At 40.7% G+C, this 23,372-nt stretch overlaps 1 protein-coding gene across 1 annotated transcript in view; it reads right to left on the bottom strand.

Moving 5' to 3' along the window:
* Positions 1–477: 477 nt before the first annotated feature.
* COL24A1 (collagen type XXIV alpha 1 chain) overlaps positions 478–23,372 on the bottom strand; it is a 299,903-nt gene continuing 277,008 nt past the window's right edge. Inside the window, exons 49-60 of the mRNA XM_056845652.1 lie at positions 22,949–23,056; positions 21,942–21,995; positions 21,644–21,706; positions 19,786–19,839; positions 14,591–14,626; positions 11,713–11,748; positions 11,338–11,364; positions 9,323–9,388; positions 7,889–8,057; positions 6,238–6,347; positions 3,185–3,400; positions 478–1,004 (exon numbers count right to left, since the gene is read on the bottom strand). Of these exons, the coding sequence (XP_056701630.1) occupies positions 858–1,004; positions 3,185–3,400; positions 6,238–6,347; positions 7,889–8,057; positions 9,323–9,388; positions 11,338–11,364; positions 11,713–11,748; positions 14,591–14,626; positions 19,786–19,839; positions 21,644–21,706; positions 21,942–21,995; positions 22,949–23,056 (1,086 nt within the window). The 3' untranslated portion in view covers positions 478–857. The remainder of the gene's footprint in view (positions 1,005–3,184; positions 3,401–6,237; positions 6,348–7,888; positions 8,058–9,322; positions 9,389–11,337; positions 11,365–11,712; positions 11,749–14,590; positions 14,627–19,785; positions 19,840–21,643; positions 21,707–21,941; positions 21,996–22,948; positions 23,057–23,372) is intronic.

Raw genomic sequence — 23,372 nt, 5'->3', positions numbered from 1 at the left:
ACAGATATTTACACAATACATCATTGTAGGTGGCTTTGAAGTTAAAATAATCTTAACTGCAGTCCAGAAAGTTTAAGAAAACTACTATATGTAGCCCTTCTACAGCTACAAGATCCTGTTATTTCTGTATGCACCAGATACAATGTCCTGTCTCATGCATTACTTCCTTGTCTAAGACAGAAACATTTTAAACAAGATTTTCACATAAATAATGTTTTCACTCAATGATAGGACCATTAAAAAACAATTTTCACTTGATGTAACCAGCACATACAGCTTGAAAAAAGCAACCCCCCAAATATACGATGCTAAGGCCACAAACATTTTGTGTTATATATAGAGCACCAGGCAAAACAGACAGGAAATACAAAAGAGGTAGTGTATCATCTGTTAAGATGTCTGTGTCCATACAGGACTGTAATACAACTGAAGTGTTTTAAGGAAAAGATTTATTTTTGGTGGCATAACATTATATTATTATAATACAAGCTATTGCACATTGGGGAGCATTAGCCAAGGTTGCTCCTTTGTACTGTATGCCTCCATCTTTCCTTAGGGTGTCCTGTACAGTGCTGTTAAGGAGGTTAAGAATATGGGGTTTTCTGAAAGTTTTCCAGGTGTATGTATAACTTACAGTTCCAGAGAATAATACAACAGGCACCAATCACAAAATTAAATATTAATGTTATCAAGGATTTTTTAAAAAACCATTTCTCCTTCTTAGGAAAAAGTCTTTTTCTTCCTGAGATTCTTTAAGAAACAAGCAAAACTTTTCTTTACAATTGTTCTGTAGTTTTGTAATAAACTCCTTCCAATAATGCCATGATGTTGTGAGAAACCCAATTCCAATCAGAGGCCTAGAGAAAACACACTGAACCACTTTCTATGTAGCGCTGTTGTCCTTGTTTGAGATATGGAAATTTATGCACTTGAATGATAGGTAGCTGATTGGTGTCTTGAGTGTGAAAAAGGAACTGGGTTTTATGCCAGCTGCCATCTTGAACCTGCAATGCATGTAACAGTATTGTTAACGAAAGAATATTAACACTATACATAAATTAAATAAACCAAGCACCTTGAATACACAGATTTTATTTTGCCTATTACTTAAACATAAAGCAACAGCAAAAGCAGGACATTAATTTGTGCAGGATTTATGATGTTCCTTTTTCCAAAACTGTGGATGATATTCCAATTTTGGAACAAATCCAACAGGAATCTGAAGTGTGACTCCTTATCCTGTACTGTGTTAAATTCTGAAAACGCTCTTCAGGGGTTATAAAAAATAAGCACCACATATCTTCTTCAAGACTGACCCCATTTTAATTAAAACTGTTACCCTGTGCAATGTTTTTCTCCCTCTCCCATAAATCTAGAACCCGGGGTCATCTGCTGAAGCTGGAGGGTGAGAGATTCAAAACAGATAAAAGGAAGTATTTTTTCACACAACGCATAGTTAAATTGTGGAACTCCCTGCCCCAGGATGTGGTGATGGCTGCCAGCTTGGAGGGCTTTAAGAGGGGAGTGGACCTATTCATGGAGGAAAGGGATATTCATGGCTATTAGTTAGAATGGATACTAGTCATGCTGCATACCTATTCTCTCTAGTATCAGAGGAGCATGCCTATTATATTGGGTGGGGTGGAACACAGGCAGGATGGAGCTGCTGCAGTCGTCTTGTTTGTGGCTTCCTAGAGGCACCTGGTTGGCCACTGTGTGAACAGATTGCTGGACTTGATGGGCCTTGGTCTGATCCAGCAGGGCCTTTCTTATGTTCTTATAAAATAAGTCAAAAGCAGTGTGTGGGACTGGTGGGGAACTCCAAGCTCTTGAAATTTGCAGTCATTCCTTCCTTGCCTAATCATTCAAAGCTGGGGATACAGTGGAGGCCACTGAAAAGTGAAATCCCTGGAGAAAGGGATCTGTGAGATTCTTCAGGAAAGTTCTATACTACATAGTTTTCTGTAAAGTGAGAGAGAGATCTCAGAGAATCTCACAGAAAAAAATTCACTTATCAGCTTGACACTGCATGACACCTTCTTTGATATGATCATCGATCTTCATTCAATAAAATAATGAGCATAATGTATTGGCTAGAGTGTTGGACTTGGACTAAGGAGATGTGAGTTCAAACTCTTGTGTGCCCATTAAGTTTAGCTTGAGCTAATCACTCTGTCTGAGCCTAACCAATCTCCAGTAATTATTGTGATAATAAAACAGGATAGCCCTATGTACACCACCGTAAGCTGTTTGGAACAAGAACAGGATATAAATGTAGGGTATGGGTGGAAAGTAGTAGGAATCTAACCAAGTGGAAAATGCTGACTTGGTAGCAGTTTAACACCTACATAGTTTCCAGGTCTTTAAGGCCTTGTCATTCCGCCATCTGTCTGCACACTGAGGTCAGTGTGAGTTCCACAGAACAAATGATGACAAGAACAGATTTTGTGCAAATGGATACTTACTGGCTTTCTTGAATAAAAACATGAAGTATTTGGAATGCAACATCTTGTTCATAACCAGAGTTGATCCAGTATCAATGGAAAATAAATTAGTTCTCCAAATTTCCATGAAATAGTTCCAAGCATTTTGTCTTTAAAAATTAACCTTTCAATTTTTATTATGTATTTGACATGGATGGGCTACCTTTTGGTATAATGGGAACAGGGAGTAGGAGTTTGTGGCACTCTTGGACTGAGGCAAGAAGTCTCACAGATGGTTATGTCATACTCACATCTGTATTCCTACCCACCTCTGTCATTCCACATGACCTCCGGAAAGATCAGAGTTAAAACCAGCCCAAATCACCGGAGGGGTGGGCAGCAAATGCATGTTACACATATTTTGGATTTAACTTCTAGCAAACTTTTTCAAAAGTTGGCCATTGTCAATTTAGGAGATCAGGCTAACAACATCAGTGTTAATAACTTCTAGAGTACCTGGAGTCTGATGCTAAAAGCAAGTATAACTTATAGATACCACAGTTCCTCTTAGCTTCCGAATAGATGCCAGCAGATTATATGTGGGTGAGGAGGGTATCAGTTTATTTCATGAAATGAAATCACCTTCATTTAAAGAGAATCTTAAATTAGATATTATACTAGTGAAAAAATACAGCTTAGACTCAATTTAGACTAAATACTACTTTTTTGTAGAGATTTTAATATAACAGTAGATGGTTTACCATGCATTCGTCACGAAGCACTTTTGGTTCAAACAAAGTGTTTGCTTCAAACATTTGACCATTCCATCCCTTGAAGCTGATGGAGGGTTTCTGGGCACCTGCTTCATTGGTTCCCCATACTGGTGTGTTTAGGCAGTGAACAGTGATGGTATGGATTGCTTCTGAACTCAGCAAATGAAGAAAGTTCATCTGTACTTTTCCAATGCCAAACTCCAGCTGGTTAACAAAAACATATATTACGAGACAATCAGATTGATCTCTGTGGCCACAAAAGCAAAAGGAACCAATTCATAGGAAATACCTTTCAAGTGCTTCATAAACACTTATTTCCACTGGCTTAACAAACTGTAAATATTTAAACTGTTAAAAGTAAACTATTTAGAAAAGATTTGCCCCTTGCATGCCACAGAAATATGTTCCTCTTACCAAAAGGTTAACTCAATATGAGTAGGAAGATAACATACAGTTCATAGTGGAGAAAAGAAAATCAATGCCTGTTCTTCAAGAGATCAGTTCCACGTGACTTACTTATGGACATGTGTTGACACTTGACATAAGGTGATGTGAAAGACCTCTGCCTGAGACCCTGGAGAGCAGCTGCCAGTTAGAGTAGACAGTACTGACTTTGATGGACCAAGGGTATGATTCAGTATAAGGCAGCTTCTGGACCCATTCCCAGAAGAGCTTTGGTCTTTTGGTGACATTCCCTGATGTAGAAGTATTCAGTTCGGTCTTGCCATCCACACTGTTAGTACATTTTACAGCGGCAGCCAGTTTTCTGTTCTTCTCTGCCAGCTCCAGCTCTTGGCCTGTGTCTGAAGGTATAGTCCTCCAGTACCTGGTTTTGACGCAGGAGCAGGGGTTCGCCCCAAAAACCATGGGTGGGCACTTAGCCACCATTTCCTTTTTTTAGCAAAGCCCTTGGCTACCCTGACCCATGTGTCTCCTTCACAGCCCACTGAGCGATCGAAGGGTGGCGGAGGCTTGCTCCTAGGGTGCCCTGACCAGTGTAAACCCATTGCCATCTCCATCCTGGCTCAGCTAATTAGGCGGCTCCCTTACCTTGGCATTCTTTGGGGCCCTGAGGGTGGGTGAGCTTGTTGCCAGTTCCATCAGGGACCACTCAGACTGGGCAGTGGGGGTGCAGGATATAGCCATTTGCAGTTCAGCGGTCTGCCTGGTTATCCATGGAGATCCATGGCCTATAAGGCTTACACCTGGCCACATCCAAATACCCTCATTTGACTTCTTTTATTCAGTTCTAGCTCGTCACAAGAAGTATGTCTGAATTTGCGAGCACTCTATTGGTCACTGCATGGGAGTCTGTGCAACATCTACTGGATAGGGCAGGCACCTGGGTTTGAAAGGATCTGTACACATCACCTGGGTCGGCATGCAAGGGATGCAATGACTCATGCCCATGGTTCTTCAGCGTGTCCCATGGCATGGACCCCCGGATCCCCTGGTCGTGCAGCTGGTTAAGAATGAGCTTGGCACCCGCAAAGGCAAGGACCTGGCACAAGCAGTGGCAGTGGACATGCAGTCTCTCTCCTCTAAGCTGCCCAGCACCCTCCTCTTCTGGTCCAACCTGTTGGAAAGGCATTTGTGGCACGGGGCTGCTCACACAGATAAAGTAGATGTGACCAGGCGGAAGGTTAGGAACACTGTTGGAAAGGTTATGGTTGAGCTAGGGGTGTGCTTGATCCACCACCCAGACATTTCATTTTGGCAGGAGGTGCTGTTCTGGCTGGATGGCATCCACCTTTTGGCTCGGGGTCAGGACACATGGCTGCATGGTGTTTGGAATGGCCTGTGGGATTGGTTGCAGTTGTAGGAGCTTTGGCGGGAGCCGGGCAGATTTCTTGGGTTTCCCACCTGTCTCTCGTTGCTTTGTCAGCCTGGGGGCGGCCACGGATCTATTTTCAGGGGAAATTTGTTCTGCGCCCCCCTTTCCCCCCTTCTTGGGGGATCCTCTTAAGGGATTTTGGGGGAGGTCTTGCAGGGTACATGCTCAGTCTGGGGCTGTCAAGGCATCCTCACTCCAAATGGCAGGGGAAATTATGCAGTGGCCTATGCCCAGGTGGAGGCCCACATACCGCCATCCCATGGTACTCCCCAGCAGGCAAGCTCAGAGCAGGCAGTTTATATATCAGCAGGCGAGTCAACCAATACCCTGGATTCTTTGCCTCTATGCTGTGCCAAGGCTTTGTCAGCTGTAACCAATAAAAGTTGTGGCCATTTCCATTCCAATAATGTGTTTGGTTTTTTTTGTTTTTTTTTTTGCATGCCTGTTGTGGGGTTGCCTTGCTGGCCTCTTGCTCCCTTTTACACTGGGTCTGCAATTGGCACCAGGGGTTATTTGCTGACCCCCCTGCCAATTGGGAACTTACTACAAAATGGTGGCACATCCCCAGGGCGAACTCAGGGATGCTGTCTTGTTTAGCCCTGAGTAACCACTATATCTGGGATCTCACTTTACACCATTCCATGTCTCAAGCATTCCAGTTTTCCCATTTTAACTCAGAGGCACCTAGCATTGTCATAAAGATGTTTTGTTTTGTTTTACAAGCACTCTTAGAATGCACATGTGCCCCTAAATTACTTTAGTCTCCTTACATGTGAGAGGGACTCCCATAAACAAGAGCCCCTCTCACCCCAGAGAGCAATCCTCAGAGCAAGGTTCAGCATCTGAGGAACTGTTATCTTGTAATGGATAATTCCCTTCTCCTCACCTTGATGCCTTCTACTCCAAGACCATCATGCTCCGTGACAATAAGGGAGAGGGAGCAAGATGCCTCTAGCACATCCCTGAAGGTCTCATCTATATACATATCTGCAGTGAAGAAAGGAAAAAACTTTGCACCTGTCAGGGAAAAGTTTAAGAACTCTTCACAGGAAAATGCCTTCTTACAAGGGCAGTTGCAACAGAAATAGAGCTGTCTGACTAATGTTACATGCAGGTGCAAAGTAAAATGAAACTGGTACTCTCAAAAGTGAAAATAATGCACTGTAGATACTGACTGGCCCTAATACTGCAAAAGTGAAACATGTACCTTAGTCACAGATACAGGTGATAAACATGTCTGGCCACCAGCAGTAAAGTTGCAGAAAACTTCAATGGCATCAGAATTACATCCAATATTTGGATCAATCCAGTATTTCCCTGTCAGTTGAGAAAGATAAAGGCAGAAAATTCTATTACACCTGTTTCTCCCCCCCCCCCCAAGTCCCTAGTGTTTAGAATACTTTGAATAGGTCTATAAGATACATTAAAGTGAAGGTGGTACTTTTGTATATAGCAACAAGAAGTAAAACAATGTAGCTAAATTTTATTTTTTATTTTTTACAAAAGTTATATCCTGGCTTTCTACCCTCACCAGGTCCACCAAGGCAGCTAGCAAATTAAAAATATACATAATAAAAACACATCTTAAAAATAATTCAAACCAAAACCAAAATACATGCAATAACCTAAAAATAGCAATTAAAACATAGGGCAGGAAGGAGGGATCGATCACTGAGGAATGTCAGATGAAACCAAGAAGTCTTCACCTGCTGGTGAAAGTTGGCAATAGAAGGGGACAGGAAGGGAGGAAGTTCCAGAGTGTTGGTGCCACAACCAAAAAGGCCTCTCCCAGGTTGCTACCCACCTAATCTCAGAACGTAGGGCCACCTGAAGCAGAGTCTCAGAAGATGACCATAGTGGTCTGGTAGGTTCATAAGGGAGAAAGCAATCCTTCAGGTGTGCTGGTCCCAAGCCATGTAGGTCTTTAAAGCACCAGCACCTTGAATAGTGCCTGGAAACAGGTTAGCCAGTGTACATGGGCCAAGACTGGAGTGACATGGTCTCTATGAGTCACCCCAGTCAACATCCTGGCTGCAGCATTCTGCACCAACTGAAATTTAGACGTAACCAGAGCATGCAACACAGTGGCGGGATCTTTTCTGCCTAGGGAAGGCTGCAGCTGGCTAACCAGTCAAAGCTAGTAAAAGGCACTACTGGCCACATTTGCCACCTGCTTATCCAGCAGAAGGCCTGGGTCCAAGAGCACCCCCAAGCTACAGACCTGTTCCTTCAAGAGGAGTACAACCTCATCCAGAATGGATGACACCTTAAGTCCAGGATCAGACCTTCTTCTTACCAGTGGCACTTCTATCTTGTTAGGGTTAAGTTTCAGTTTATTAGCCTGCATCCACTCCAAAACCGCCTCCAGGCACGGGTTCTGGGTTTCTACAGACTCCCTTGGATCGGCCAGAAACGCAAGACAGAGCTGACTGCCATGTGCATATTGGTGAAAACCCAGCCCAAATATCTGGATGACCGCGCCCAGTGGTTTCATGTAGATGCTGAAAGTACAGGGGACAAGAGGAAGCCTTGTAGGACCTCCTAGGCCAAACACAAAGGGGCTGAGCAGCAGTATCCCAGCACCACTTTCTGTAACCCTACCCTCCAGGTAGGATGAATCACTGCAGTCCCAGCCTGGAAAGGCAGTCCAGAAAGATACTACAATCAATGGTATCGAAAGCCATTGAGAGGTTCAAGAGAATTAACAGAGTTGCACTCCCTCTGTCCATCTCCCAGTGTAGGTCATCCTATTTTGTTTTCAAAACAGCATCTATTATTGTCTAGAAATTAGTATTTGAACACAAGATATTGAGGATCAGGATTCTTGGCAGACTATCTGATGACACTGGAGGACTTACCATCAGAGACTTTACGTTCACAGTTAAGCATATCCCTGCAGATACGTGCTGGGTTATCTCGAGTTCCCAACGGATTCTTGATAGTATGTAGTAAATTGCTAAGATAATGTAGTGTTTTGAATATCTCAGCACTATGATCTAGAAACGTTACTTCGGTATTCTGGTAGCTCTGCCAAGAAGAAGCCATCACAGTTACAGTACCACAAAGAAATGCCACTGCTTTGGAACATGCAGTTATGTCAAAAGCCAAATTTGAAGGAGTGTATAATATTCCCAAAACAGATTCTCAAAAGGCAACAGTTTTATGAGAAAGACTGAAATAAATAAAATATTTGAGTTTAATGTTGAGAATTTTTAAAATGCCAATTGTTATTTTCAATATACAGAAAAGATACAAGTGTCTCCACAAGAGATATATGACGGGCCTTTCTGTGCTCCAATTGCACTTTAGTCTTTGAGATACTTAAGTCCCAATTCTAAGGCAAGGATATTCATTCCCATATATGGTTTGGTGGGGAAGTTAGGGAGGAAACAGGGATATGGATGGCACTGCTGTTATCTATTAATAGCTTAAATAACTAAACAACACTAAAAAGTTAATAAAATGGCTCAGGCAGAGACAGAGGACATATATTATTAATGATGACAAGCACTAGCCAGTACGGGTCTGTGACATTTGTAAAATTATATTCTATACAATGCTTACAATGACAATGAATATATTTGATGGGAATTAGAATAACATTTTCCACTGATAAAATATTGTTTGATTGCTAGCAAAAAGTAATATCCTTGAAGTAGAAGTGCTTCTTTGAGAAAAGCTATGATTCCAATCCAACATCTAAGTGACACTAATGCATTGGTTAGATTAAAAAAGTATCTCCCAATTATAGTTAAAAGTAATGAGTAATGTTATCAACTATGCTTTGCACTTTGAGCAATTATCTTAGGCTTCAGCCCCACAAACAATGCTTGGTGTTTTAATTTATGTTTCAAATTGACTAGTGTTGCATAACACTTTTAATATTTAGGTCAAAAGCCTCCAAGATTCATATGCAAAATTGATTTTTAGTTGGGTAGCCCAATCTACACATTCTTTAATATGTCAACACATTTTACCAAATTTTATATTAAATAATGTAAGTACTGTGCAGGCTACTTTCCGTTATTTTAAACGGGATTCTCTTATATTGAGCTGAGTTTATACTTATACTATTTATTGCTTTTTCGTGTCAAGCAGTTTATTTCTGCTTTTTTTTTTTGGCCAAATGTTTAAATTGTATTTTGTAAGCCCCTTTGGTTCTTCATTGGGGAGAAAAATGAGGTAAAGTATTCAAATACATACAAAATGTGTAAGTGTGTGGTAAATAAAATATTTGTGAACAAACACTGTCTTTGAAATTATTATAAAAAGCATAAATAATGTGCCAGTACCTCCATCTGCAATGCAGCATTTGATTCAATCAAGGCTTGAATAGCAGCATTGATATCAATTTGCCTCTGTGCATAATTAAAAAAATTATATTAGTGGCATAATCAACAAACAGAGCCTCAAAATTAATTATACGCTTTCCAAAGGTTTCTATAGAATTACAATATTATTACCAAATAATGGGAATTGTGAAGGACTCTTGTACAAGGGGGCTACCAGAGAATGCCACCTTTCACTATACTTTTCAGGTAATCAAAAGGTAAGGTCATTCTGTGTAACCTATGATTTTCTGTTCAAGAGAAATTAGTGTTCACTCAAGTTTTGTAATGCAGGGGCCATCCATAAAGTATGTTACACATCATAGAATCATAGAGTTGGAAGAGACCACCAGGGTCATCTAGTCCAACCCCCTGCACAATGCAGGAAATTCACAACTACTTACCCTCCACACCCTCAGTGACCCCCTACTCCACACCCAGAAGATGGCAAAAGAACCTCTCAGTAGTGGTGATGATGGTGGAGGATGGTAATAAAAGTTGGATACAGATTAAAATGAACAAAATGTTACCAAGGAAGGAGGGGAGCCGTTTAGAAGTTATATACTTTACAAAGGGTTTCCAGGATCACTGTGATACAGCATTCAACTGCTAGGGTTGCCAGCCTCTAGGTGGGGTAGGGAGATGTCCCAGAATTACAACTGATCTCCAGACTAAAGAGATCAATTCCCCTGCAGAAAATGGCTGCTTTGGAGTGTAGATTCTATGGCATTATATCCCATTAAGGTCTCTCTCCTCCCCAACCTCCACCCCCAAATGTCCAGGAAGTGAGGTGTGGATCAAATTTATCTATCAAGTTGAAATAATGAAATGTAACTGTTCTAGGGGGAAAGTCCTAGCCTGCAAACACTTAAAGCTTCAGGTGGGAGATGTATGTGCTGAAAAGTGTTCCCAGGAGTATCTATGCTCAAAGAGACTGACACAAAGAATTATTTCTGCTTAGTGGATGCCTATACAAAGTTTGTGTTATGTTTTAAAAATGTCACTGCTGTAATCTGTATATGTGAGTATATAAACACACACATATGCAGAGAGAGATTTGAAAGGTAAAAAAAATAAAAGACAAAATATGAGAATCTTTAAGCATTGAAACTTAGAGTCAATTAGGTATATGGTTCCCCAACAGGCCTAGAGAAAAATATACTGTCCCTTTAGCAGATGCTTAATGTGTAGAAATGGACAGTTAAAAGCTTTTCATGGAATGGAGGTAAATAACACCACCCGCAAAATAATATCATTTATTAAAAATAATAGCCTTTATTAAAGGGACAGGACATTTTCCTCCAGGCCTTTTGGCATTCCTAGCTGAGTGAGTGGGTACAATTCTTCAGAATTTCCTCCTATACATCCTCCGCTGCTTGGTAACAACACTCTTATCGTGCATTCCTCAGCAGCGCTGGCAGCCAGGATGAAAGGCCTCTGGAGGCCGGCAAAGGCCTGAGCCAGCGCAAGGGCCCACAGCGCCTGCATCCAGGCAGCGTACACCGGTGTTTGTGTCTCCATGCCGACGTGAAGGCCAGAACGCCAGTCACTGGCCGCTGCTGTGGCAGCGCTGGGACGGGACGCCGACAAAGGCCACGTCGGTGTCCCGGGAGGCATTCCTGGGGCGTCACACCGCCGGCCTGGGTGTGGGGCCACCATGAGGCGGCCTCCTAAGCCGTTACAGCTTGGGAACGCCCCCTTTTTGTTGTTGTTATATGCCACCTATCTCCCATGCAACCCTATGTTGGTTGCATGAAGTTTTGGCGCAGAGCGGAGGTTTCGGAAGGGCCGAAACCTCCTCAGGAGGCAGTGCCACTGCGCTGCCTCCTAAGCCCGGCGCAGGCATTCCCTTCAGGAATGCACGGTTAGTCAACTCAAGTTAATTTTTAAGGGAAAATCTGTGGTTGAATATCTCAGAGGACTGAACCCCAACTCTGTATCTAACACTACCATCATCATAGCAGACATATGTAACTTACTCTTGAACCTGGTGCTCCAGGTGGGCCCTAGAAAATAGCAGGAAAAAATAAATAAGAAAACAAGAAGAGTTGGTTTTTATAGCCTCTTCCCTCTACCGTAAGGTGTCTCAAAGCAGCTTACAAACACTTTCCTTTCCCCCCGCCCCAAAACAGACACCTTGCGAGGTAGGTGGGGCTGAGAGAGTTTTGAGAGAACTGTGACTAACCCAAGGCCTCCAGCAGGCTTCATGTGGAGGAGTGGGGAATCAAACCTGGTTCTCCAGATTAGAGTCCACCGCTCTTAACCACTACACCATGCTGGCTCTCATATTTCATATTATTATACATATTATTATACAGTCATATTTATATTAAAACTATTTGTCATTTACTTACAGGTAGACCTGGATGACCTCTTGGTCCTCGAAGACCCTAAGCAAAAAGAAATGGCACACACACATATATATTTAAATATCCACATTTCACTTTGCAATGTAGTTTATAAAAAAACAGCAGAAAAAACTAGCTGCAAAAAAGACCAGAATGGCAAGGGCTATTTTCTACTAGATTTTGACCTACACAAAGATTTCTCAGTGTAGCTGAAGATAATTTGTCTGCATCCCTGAAAGTGTTTGTTATGTGTTTTTTCAAAAAGTGAGACAGTTTCTTGTCAAAAGGTGCCTGCCCAATAGGATTGGATACTGAAGTGCTCAATTTATCTGGTCAGCTCCATAGCGTTGCATTGAAAATACAGTCACAGTCCTGAGTAAGTAACAGTATGTGTAATTCCCCTAGCCCATCTGTTAATATATAATAAGCAAATTGATTAAAAAGTCTATTATTTAAATGTATATTTTATTATAATTTATTAGCTAGTTATAAACTATTGCAAACATTAGCTTTCAGTTTATTTTAGAATACTGATCAAGCATGCACAAAGAGAAGCAATGTTTCCCCAGGTCCATACTGTCTAGTACGGATCTCACCGGATCTAAACTGCAAGCTGGTATCTGGGGTTTTAATCTATTGGTCTTAAATTGTAATGTTTTAACTGTGATGTGTTAGCCATCTTGAGCCCCAGGGAAAGATGAAATTCCAGTGTTTTTTAATAAATAATTTTGGTAGCATTTTAGATCCTTTTTTTCCCTTTAAAAACAACGCTAGACATTTAAAGAAATACTTTGGTGGTAGCCTGCTTGATAAACTATGAAGATCACATTATTTATTTTCAAATTTAGTGCCATATCAGATTTTAAAGTTCTAGATGAGACAGTCATTCCAGCACCTACACATAATAAATAAATGTATTATGTCAACAGTGAATATATGGATCAGATGTACCTATGGGCATGTGAAATCCAGAATGCCATATTAGACTTGAAATTACATGGTCTTGTCAACAACTCAAATCACTGTACACAATACGGTTATCTATATGTGCTGAAAAGCCACTTCAAAGGGATATGTCCATACCTGCATTTTGAAAAAGGCTACATAAGAGGTCACAAAATGGCTCCCTGAACATTTTCTTTACAACACTGAAAATGGCATGCTCAGTTTAAGTTGTGCCTCTTGCAAAACTTCTGGGACTACCACTGTACTTTATATTTGTTTCTGACCTTCCTAGGTTCACAAAAGAAATATTGCCATTTCTGACCATTTCCTCAATTGGCATTTCAAAACATAAATGGGGCATCTGATGTTGGAGGGTCTCTGAACTGGGCCTTAGAACAATACCATAGTGCTTTTATGAAGTGTACAACCCCTTTGTATACATTCTCCTATGCAAGAAAACAAAATAAAAATCCTTCCCATGAAACATAATCTACTTCGATAGTTTTCATTCACAGAAAATGACAAATTTCTTATTTCTTCATATGTATTTATTTTTCAAATGTATGCACCTAGTTCTTCAAATGTCTTAATCAGAAACCATACTACTGCTTAAAAGTTGCAGAGAATCTAGGAGGAATGCCAACAGCTTTCTTCTCCTCTAAAGAATAAGTTCAGAACGGAATGATAATTATTTCTGTCATTTGTGAAAATTGTTGGGACTAGTGCTCTTTCCCGGCTGTAGAGACTAAGCTAATGGTTTTGTGGTGCCAACAAGTTCTCTTCTTCTGACAAATGTCTCGTGCAATGAATTCAGGATGGAAGGAAATTACTAACTGCCAATCATGGAGAATTTCAAAGGCAAAAAAAGAGTAATTAAATGGCACAGAGATGCTCATTTTCCACGGAAATTCCCTGGAAAGGTACATTGACTGGAAGCTACTTACATACAGCAATGTAGATTAGCAGACAGAAAAATCCTCAAACATTGAATATAAAAAAGCAAATTAAAAGCCTAGACATGCAACCATAAACAGAGCTACATCTTTTAAGAGCACTGAAGTCAATCAACTCTCTTGGGACTGCATTGTAGATGCTGTTCAAAATGCAGCCAATAATAATGGAAACCAGTGAATGTTTTGAAACATTGCCATGAATTTGAATGCTCTTTTGTGGAAAAGACCTGGAGGAAAAAAGAGTGCCCTATCTACCCTGGTTTTAAAAGGTCACTGATATTTGATTCATTCACACATTAGAATCAGCACAACAGATTTAGAACTAAAGAAGTAAGTTTCAGTGTTGCTAATAAAGACCAAAAATTATAGATATTTTTTAATGCTAACTCAGGGCTAAATGAAATGTTTAATGAAGACTTTTAATCAAGCTTGTCTTGAAGTGTTTTGCTGTTCTAAGGCATCTGTACCATGATCTGAAACACATGTCCAAAAATCACCTGCAATGGTTCATAAGCCTAAAAGACCTTGCATTGTTTGTGCAATTTGGTGAGCTCCAGCCTTAATTTCTGTTACTGCACTTGCCGTAAAGGATTAGGATAAGTGGTGCTGGCCATTTTAAGTATAAAACAAGTTAGCTGTAAATTTTTCAAAACTTTAGACATATTAATAATTTGTACTCATAAACACAGCAGAAGATCAATGAATCTTAACATATTTTGCCATTATGGGAATCCACCTGTGGAATCCTCAGGATGCATATTCCCCTCCCTTCATGTATGGTTTGATAATAAAAGTATGCCAGCTCCTAAACCTATCCGCCCCCTAGAATTGCACCGTTAGCCTACCAGCCCTATCTATGATCATGGTCAGTCTCTAAATAATTTGGGACAATGGGAGTCAGGACTCTAGAGCCCAAAAGGTCCTCAAGTGCTCAGCTAAGTATCCTTAACTATTTTAATGTCAGTATGAACACTCTTTTGACTTACAAGTTCACCTCTGGAGCCTTTATCACCTCTGGGGCCCTAAAAAATAAAAATAAAAGAGCTGTCTTCTTCATATTTTGACTTGCTACATGCACTTGCTTAGAACTTACAAACATTTGAATGGTTGTATGAAAAATTACATTCGTATCAATTCACCTGTAAAGACATTTATAGATGTTCTAGGGAAAAAAACAATTGATATTTTTATATGATTTTTAAAAACCCAGCAGCAATTTTTCTCTATTTTAAATTATTGTACTCTGTATATATGTTTCAAGTTAGTTAAGGCTTGCAATAAAGTTTACAATAAAAATACAATAATAATGAATTATTCACTTATTCATAAACCACTGAGTTATTGCCTTTGTGTGCATACATCTTATGAAGCTGGAGGATTGTAAAATATACTCATGGTTAGGCTTTGCTTCATCTTAATTTAATTTGCAGTTTACTATAATTTCATTAGTGTGATTTGTATTTCATCCAGATTTAAATTCCCCAAATATAATGAATCATAATTACTGCTGAGAAAATTAATTTTAAAGTCTTATTTTACATTGTGAATGAGACATTTGTTTATATGGAAGAGTGAAATATACTCTTAGTTAAACATACATATTATTTGCAGATATGATAATCCTTTAGCAAATATTCCTGAGGACATAAAGTTATGTATTGTACAATATCATCCTAAGCAGAGTTACACAATTCTAAGTCCATTGACTCAATGGATTTAGATGGGCAAAATTCCGCTATGATGGCAGTTCTATTTACTCAGCTCCAACTAATACATAAAAAGGATCTGAGCAGTAATATTCTATTATTATAGTAGCCATTCATTGTACAGTTCCTGAAGAACGTTAAAAATGAATATTTGTATAAATGGTTCCTGTTGTATCGTAGACAGGTTTCACAGTGTGGTGCTAGGGGACTGCTGTTCTGCCCTTGGCCTCTGGCCAATGCGGTTCCGCCAGGTTCCATCTTGTCACCCATGTTTTTCAGCATCAACATAAAGCATTTGGGAGAGGTCATCCAGAAATTTGGGCTGAGTTGCCACCAATATGCAGATGATACTCAGCTCCATATTGCGCTGGGAAGCTGTGGAAACCACAGACTGGTAGGTGCCTAGAGACAGTTTTGGGGTGGGTAAGTACTAACAAACTGAAACTTAATCCTCACAAAATGACAGTGCTACTGGTAGTGGGAAAATTTGACTCAGGAATTGGGATATTTCCTGTTCTGGATAGGGTTGCACTCCCCCTAAAGGACCAGGTTTGAAGCTTGGGGGTGCTGCTGGACACAGGTCTTCAGTTGGATAAACAGGTGGCAGCAATGGCCAGCAGTGCCTGGCCAGCTTCAACTGGTGAGTCAGCTCTTCCTGGGTGGGAAAGATCTTGCCACTATGGTGCATGTCCTGGTAACATCTAGATTAATTTATTGCAATGTACTCTACATGAGGATGCCCTTGAAGACTGTGTGGTAACCATAGTTGGTACAGAATGCTGTGGCCAGAATGTTGACTGGAGTGGGTTGTAGGGACCATATCACTCCAGCCTTGTTCTATCTACAATAACTCTCAATTTATTTCTGGGCCCAATTCAAGGTGCTGGTATTGCTCTTTAAACCCTGTACGGTTTGGGGCCTGCATACCTTAAGGACCACCTACTCCCATATGAACCTATCCAACTGCTCCAGTCATCTTTAGAGGCCCTGCTTTGGGTGCCCCTGTTAATTTTTTCTTCAGCAATAGATATTTTAGAAAAAGCAATCATATATATTAATATTCAGAGATTTCACATCATATCTAGTTTGGCATTCAGAGAGAGTTACATTAGTTAGCTGCAGAAAAAAAACCCATGATGAATGCTATACCAACTTAAAATTTAACAAATATATTGTAGTGTAAGATTTATTTATTTGATTTTAGGCCAGAGCCCACTTTGTCAGATGCATGACCTTAGTGGTACAGAAAATAAAAAATAAAAAAATCTTTCCTTTTTTTTTTGAACACCTTATTTCAAACTTGTATACCATTTTTATTAGATGGATTACGGGTAGCCCATTCCCTAAGGGGGGTGGGTGGTATGGTGGCGGCCGGAGGCAGTGCAGTTGCGCCGCCTCCAGAGCAGCTCTCTGCATGGCTCCCCAGGGCCGGCGTAAGTCGCCCTATGCTGGTGTCCGTGCCACTTTGCACAGCACAAGTGGCATGGACGCCGGTGTAGGGGTCACGCTGGCTCCTATGCGGTTCCCCCCCCCCCCTTGTGGATTGCAAGTTTTCTTAAAAGATGGCAAATAGATATTGGTAAGTGATGCTGTCACGGATCGAGGGGGAGAACAATCTTTCAACTAAATTATGTCTGTCAGAAATTGATGGCACACAAAGGCTTTGTGACGTAAAAGTTCAAAACAACAGATTTTATTAATAAAGGCAACGTAAACCAATAAAGAGTAGGCACTTTATAATAAACCAACAAAGAGTAGGCACTTCTCACTTAAATATATGTACAAGAGAGGATTGGTTGTTTTCAGATGGTAACACTAAATTCACTTCAATATGCTGGATACTTGTTTTCACTGAGAGGCTTGCTTTAGTTTATCAGTTACTTGTTCCGATTTCACTCAAGTTTATTTAAAACACAAGGTTGCTTCAGTTTTCTGGAGTAAGGAACTACACAAATCACTTCACCAGTTTAATCCTTAAACTGGACTGGGTTCACTCTGGATTCTAGAGAATAATTCTCCTCAACCCTTTAGGGATCTCTCAACACACCTGAGTTGACTTCCCTCTCCCTAGTTTTGAGAACTCTCTTTCCCTCAGAGCTATCTACCAATTTCAATACCAAGATACACTCAGAATCTTTATGAACAAGTTGCTGACCCTGTCTTGGTCAAACAACTTAAATAGTGTTCCTTTGATTTTAACTCCTGAGCACAAATCCTCAGACAGCCCACACCTCTCACTAGCTGCTTAGAGCTCTGTCCGTACTGAACTCCGGTGCTGAACTGAGCTCTCTCCCTCTCCCGGAGTTCTAAATGTTACCATTTCGTTGGCCACTTCCAGAATTCCTTAGCAGTCAATCAATGGGCTCCTAAGCCAGAAAAACTTCCTGGATTCTTGCATTCTTTACAGATGCAGATGATAAAAAGTATATTTATATATTTATTTACATATGGAATGACCTTTGCCTCTCTTGTAGGGAAAACCTGATGAAAATAATCTGTCAATGGCATCTAACTCCTTTCAGGCTAGACACATATAGCTGGGAGTAGTAAGTGCTGGTTTTGTGAGGTAGAGAAGGCAGGCTTTTTCCAAATGTGGTGGATATCTAAACACTCAAGAGATTACTGGAAACAAGTGGTGGAAATTATATCAGTCACTGCAGAGACAGATTCCCTATAAACCAGAGATCTTCTTGTTAAATTGTGCAATTGACATGCTAAAAACTCTTCATGCAGTAAGTAGCTTAATATATGATTACCACAGCCAGGTTGGTCCTTGCTAGGAACTGGAAACAAAAAAGGAACCAAATTCATTATTCACTGGTGAAAGTAAAAGAGACCTGCATAAGTGGTGAAACTAATGGTCTGCCAACACGATAGAGATACTTCTAGATCCGATTCATTATGGTAAAGGGTTGTACAGAGAACAGTTCTTGCAGAAAAATGTCAGAGAGTTCTTAACTTCACAGCGTTTTTATAGTACGGGTAGACTTGCTCGACTTGTACTTATTATGTATACATTTTGTGGGGTCTGAGACCCTCAGTCTTTACCCCACGGTCGACTCCTGACGTCCAGTCCCACAGTAGCGGAGTTTCCTCGGCCTCATACCACTCAGCCGGGGAATCAGAACTCTCTTCCTCGTCTGAGTCTGCCAGGATTGTGGGATCCGTCCTGGCTATCCTCCTCGGCCTCCACCCCACAAACCTTTTAAGGGCTTCCCCCGCTAGCTCCACCCCTTCCGAGCCTATAAGGCTCTGTTCCTCCCCGCCTTCTGGGGCCAATCGGGTTGGCAGGCACCGTCCTCGGCCCCGGCCCCACTGCGTCTCAACTGGCTGTGGGCGTGGTTTCTGCTGCCGGCTCCCGCCTCGCCCCATCCCCTTCTTGGGACCTGGAGAGTTCGGCGCGGCGCCTCTCGCAGAGCTCTCCATCTGGTCCCTGCTCTTGTTGCCTGCCTGTAGGGGGAAGTGGAGGGGCACATGAGGAGGTGTTGTGACGGCCTGTCAGCCGGCGGCTGGGGCCGGCTTCCTTCCCTTCTGCCCTCTCGGATCCGTCCGCCCGTCCGTTTAGAAAGACGGGCTGATCACCTGACCAACCCTGACCTCCTTTCCCCGGCAGAGCTGCGTCTTGGCCAGCCTCCGGTCCGCCAGAGGACCAGGTGAGTAGGGGGTCTGTGGAAAGGCCTGCGACCCCCGGGTCGGGGCCTGTCGCAGGACACATTTCTTCTAATGTGTATCTTTTTACTGTATTGAATAAACATTTTTAAAAATACTTTTCTGTAGATGAAAACGTCACCCATATGACAAAGTAGGCTCTGAAACCAGGAAAGATACCACAATAATCATGTTAGTTAAGGTACCATCAATACTTTGCTGCATTTACAACAGACATTTTTTATTAAAGATGATGCAAATGAATCAAACTGATCTATTTCCCACAGAGGCTGTATTTGCTGACTTGCCAAGAAAAATGAATATTCTCATTACCCTGATCAAAAAAACTTCACATTTTTCATCTTGTAGGCATGCCATAATATGAAAGAGGCCTGATCTAGTTATCCATTAGAGTTGGAAAACCTTCACGTGGACCATTTATGCTTGGGAATTAGCAGCGCATTCCAGACTGAAGTGCCCCGTAGCTTTTTTTGAGTTTTGCACGCTGAACCGTCATTCAGGAAGTGACTGCGAAGCCGGCGCATACCTGTCTCGCATTTCTTAAGAGCCCATTAACGCGACCTTTTCTGTTTGCTCTGCCCTCGCCGTATGCAAACAGAGGTTGCTAATGGAAGGAACAAAGGAGCAGCTGAGTGGGGGTGGAATTTCTCCTTTTGCATCGGGACGGTGAATAAGCATTTTAAAGGTCGCATTTAAAAAAGCAGCTTTGAGCAAGCATCAAAATTGACCCTGCATAAATGGCCATAATGAGGGAAATGCTGCAAGATATCTTAGAGAAAGAGAAAAGTATGACAAACTACACTTACAGGTTTGCCTGCTGGGCCTATGATGCCTTCATTACCAATAGGGCCAGTGTTTCCCTAAAAACAAAAAGCAAAGGAATTGCTAAAACAGTACATGAATCCAGTTCTATGAAAATACAATATGAAATATGTTAGCATATAATTAATATATAATTCTGTACAATACTTCACTAGTTGAAAGTCTATGAGATGCCATTGCACTGTCAAAGAATGATGCTGTTTCCAGATAGACAAGATAATTTTAGTCTGTGTTTATGACCAACTGAATACTGAAAGTATGGGAAATTGACCTGTCTTGTTTATCTATGAGCCAAAAGTGGCACAGGCAGTCAAACTATAATCCCTTGTTTAGACTACTAAGGATCTCATCTAGCATGTGGTAAGCCACAAGTAATTTAAGTAAACATATAAAGACCTTCACTGTGTATTTCTAACAAAGATATTTGTTTCCAGAAAGACAACAGGTGAGAAAGAAAGTAATTAACAGTGCAATCCTATGCAGAGTTACTCAAGTTTAAGCTCATTGATTTCAGAGATCTCAGTCTGGAGTAACTGCATAGGACTGCACTGTAACTTGCTTGTTCTGACAAAGCAGCAAACTCTTGCTCAGCCATTTTTGCTTGGTCCTTGATGGTCAAAGAGAGAATGACAACCACAAGGTGGAAGGTTCAGAATTCATCTAAAGATTACAAAAATAATCTCTGAAGACACATCATTAATATATCTGATTCTCAACATGGCCAAATCTGTGGCTACTTAAATCTAGAGACGGGAGCCATGAAGGGACAAGATATATCTACAAACCTGAAAAAAGCCAAGGTCTGCAGAAAAATCTGAATTCTAAAACAATCGAACAAAAACTAATACTCTGCAAGGATTAAACCTCCCAAAACAATCGCAGCAGTACCTCTAGCTTTAAGAAATAAATACCCTCAGAAGCTGTTGCTTAGCAATCATATATTATTTCCAGCTTTCAATCCTGTCAGTAAAAGGCAGGGAGCAAGCTGGTTGTTTTATCTCTTATGTATAAACCAGGATTCAAAATGAGGTTGAAATGGAGATTTACAATCCTGGCTTGTAGGCAGAAAAAACAAACCACAGTTCACAGTTTATTGTTTCACCCAATCTGGATGTCATGATGTACTGCCATTTGTTTCAAACCAAGATATCTTCAATTTTCATGCTGGGGAAGAAAGAGGAGGGAAGGAGTATGTGAGCCCAAGGACTTCCTGGCTGATTACTGAATATAGCCTTTACCTGTAATACAATTTGCCTGTGACATAACGTGCAGTTTAAGAAACTTCTTGTGAGGAATAAAAGCTGTTTTTAACCAGCTTGTCTATGCAGTTTGCAGGGTAACACACTGGTCAAGAGCTGGTTCTTGTCATGCCACTGATTACTTGCAAGGAGACAACGAGCTGTAATTTTGATAGAATGTTAGTTGATTCATCATACTGATTTCTTGATTAAATCTACTGTAAAGTTGGAATGATACCCTCTACTGTGGTTTTAGATGGATGATAGATGGCTAAATAGATATGTAGACACATATATCAATATGTATGTGTGTGTGTGTTTACATGTGTAAAATACATTAAACTAAACAACTGGCAATTGGCTGCTCTTTATAGTGATATCTCAATTTGCCTAATAGTGGGGTCAGTTTTGGTGTCAGTACGTAATCACAATTTTTCTTTTGTTCTGGTTCACCAATCCTAGAATTCCACTGTATATTCTTACTTGCTAGTATACCATGAAATTTTACTGTGCAGTCATACAGCCTATATATAAATGGGAAAAACAGCAACAGCAATTCAGTAGCAGAATGACTGATAAGTTTATAGTTGTGCACAACACTTACTATTTGACCTACTGGTCCTTTTGGTCCTAGAATTCCAGTTAAACCAAGGTCACCTTCAGGGCCCTAAAAATAAATAAAGATCTTTCAACAATTTATATGGAATGGATTATTTTCATATTACTTCTGTTCTGTAATTTAAAAATATGTTCATTACATATGACTAGAATTCAAATTTTTTAAAAGGCATAATCGAGGGAAAGTTTAAGCACTTGCAAGTCTCATTTATTTCACATGTGTTATTCTCTCCCATTTAAATTAATAATCTGAAACATGCTTAACCCTTCCAAAGTGACCATACCTTAGGTCCTGGGAATCCCTGAAATCCCATTAAACCTGGATCACCAGATTCTCCCTGTAATATTAGCAGACAGAAGAATTTATGATTGGATTTATTTATTTCCATGCTGCTTTTTGGCCAAATGGGCCCAAAATGTAGCTAACAATAAAAACAATACATTAAATTAACACCATTAAAATGGAATCATACAACAACTAAATAAAACAGATCATGAAACCAACCCCAAATGGCCATTAACAATTGAGCAACATCAATTAGAATTCAAAAATTAGTTTTCTGTGAGCACAAATAAAAAAACAGTTGATGTAGCTGGAACACCTAAAGACTAAGTGGAATGGGGTACTGTGAGTACCTCTGCAAAGAGAATTCCACAGTCTTGGTCCAGAAAGCTCCCTGCACCACTGATGGTAGAGAAACACAGAGCAGTGCCTAGAGGGCCTATGTGTACAGACAGGTTCACACAGACTAATTAAGTCCTTGAGATACTCTGGTCCCAGTTTTTGGGGGGCTTTAAACGTTGAAACCTGCTGGGATCAAATCCCTGTGGGACTTGGTTCAATTCCGCAGGGCCAGTAAGACGGAGATGTTCTGCCAGGCCTATGATTGAGGACAGTGATGGTTGTACCTCAATTGGCCTCCCCTGCTGGACCTACCTAGGTTTATGCCCCCTGTTGTTTTGTTGTGTCCCTTCCTGTCCACCCAAAGGATAAGTTATGTGATAATATTGGCTCATTCCTGTCAATAACCTTGTGACCACATTCTGAACCTGGTGTAGCTTCTAAATGCTTTTCTGAGGCAGCTCAACACAGACAGTACTGAATGTTTCCAAGGCATGTACAACTTTGGATAGGTCCTTCCTCTCCAGGAAATGTGACAGTTAGTATATCATCTGATAAAAGGCACTCATGGACCTGGCTACCAAGGAGCAAGAACAGATCCAGGAGCACACACGCTCTGTATACCCAACAACACTATTAACTAATTTACATGTGACAGAAGATACATACAGCATGCCCTTTCAGGCCGGGATCTCCTGGTGCACCTTGATCACCTTGTGTCCCAGGGAGGCCTCTTCTACCTTGCTTTCCTGGATGACCATGAAGTCCTTGTTCACCCTGCAAAATGGGGTGTACACTCTTGAAATTTCTGTATGATGTGTTTATAGATTTTTTTATTCAAGGAATGCACAGCACACAGGCTTAAAGACAAAATAATATTACAATAATTAAAATACAAGATAAAGGGAACATTCAGCACTTAAGGGAAAATTAAATATTAAATACATATTTTAAGATAGTGAATTAAAGTTACATTTAAAATAGGATCAGAATCACAGGATATTTAACTAGGCACTGAATTAATGGCAGTAGCTTGAAATTCTAGTGCAGCCAAAATATATTTGGCAACTGTCAGAGAACTGTGATTTTCGTT

This window comes from Euleptes europaea, chromosome 2, assembly GCF_029931775.1.
Source record: "Euleptes europaea isolate rEulEur1 chromosome 2, rEulEur1.hap1, whole genome shotgun sequence".
NCBI lineage: Eukaryota > Metazoa > Chordata > Lepidosauria > Squamata > Sphaerodactylidae > Euleptes > Euleptes europaea.
The sequence above is the reverse complement of the archived record's forward strand: the minus strand, read 5'-3'. Positions and strand labels throughout refer to the sequence as shown.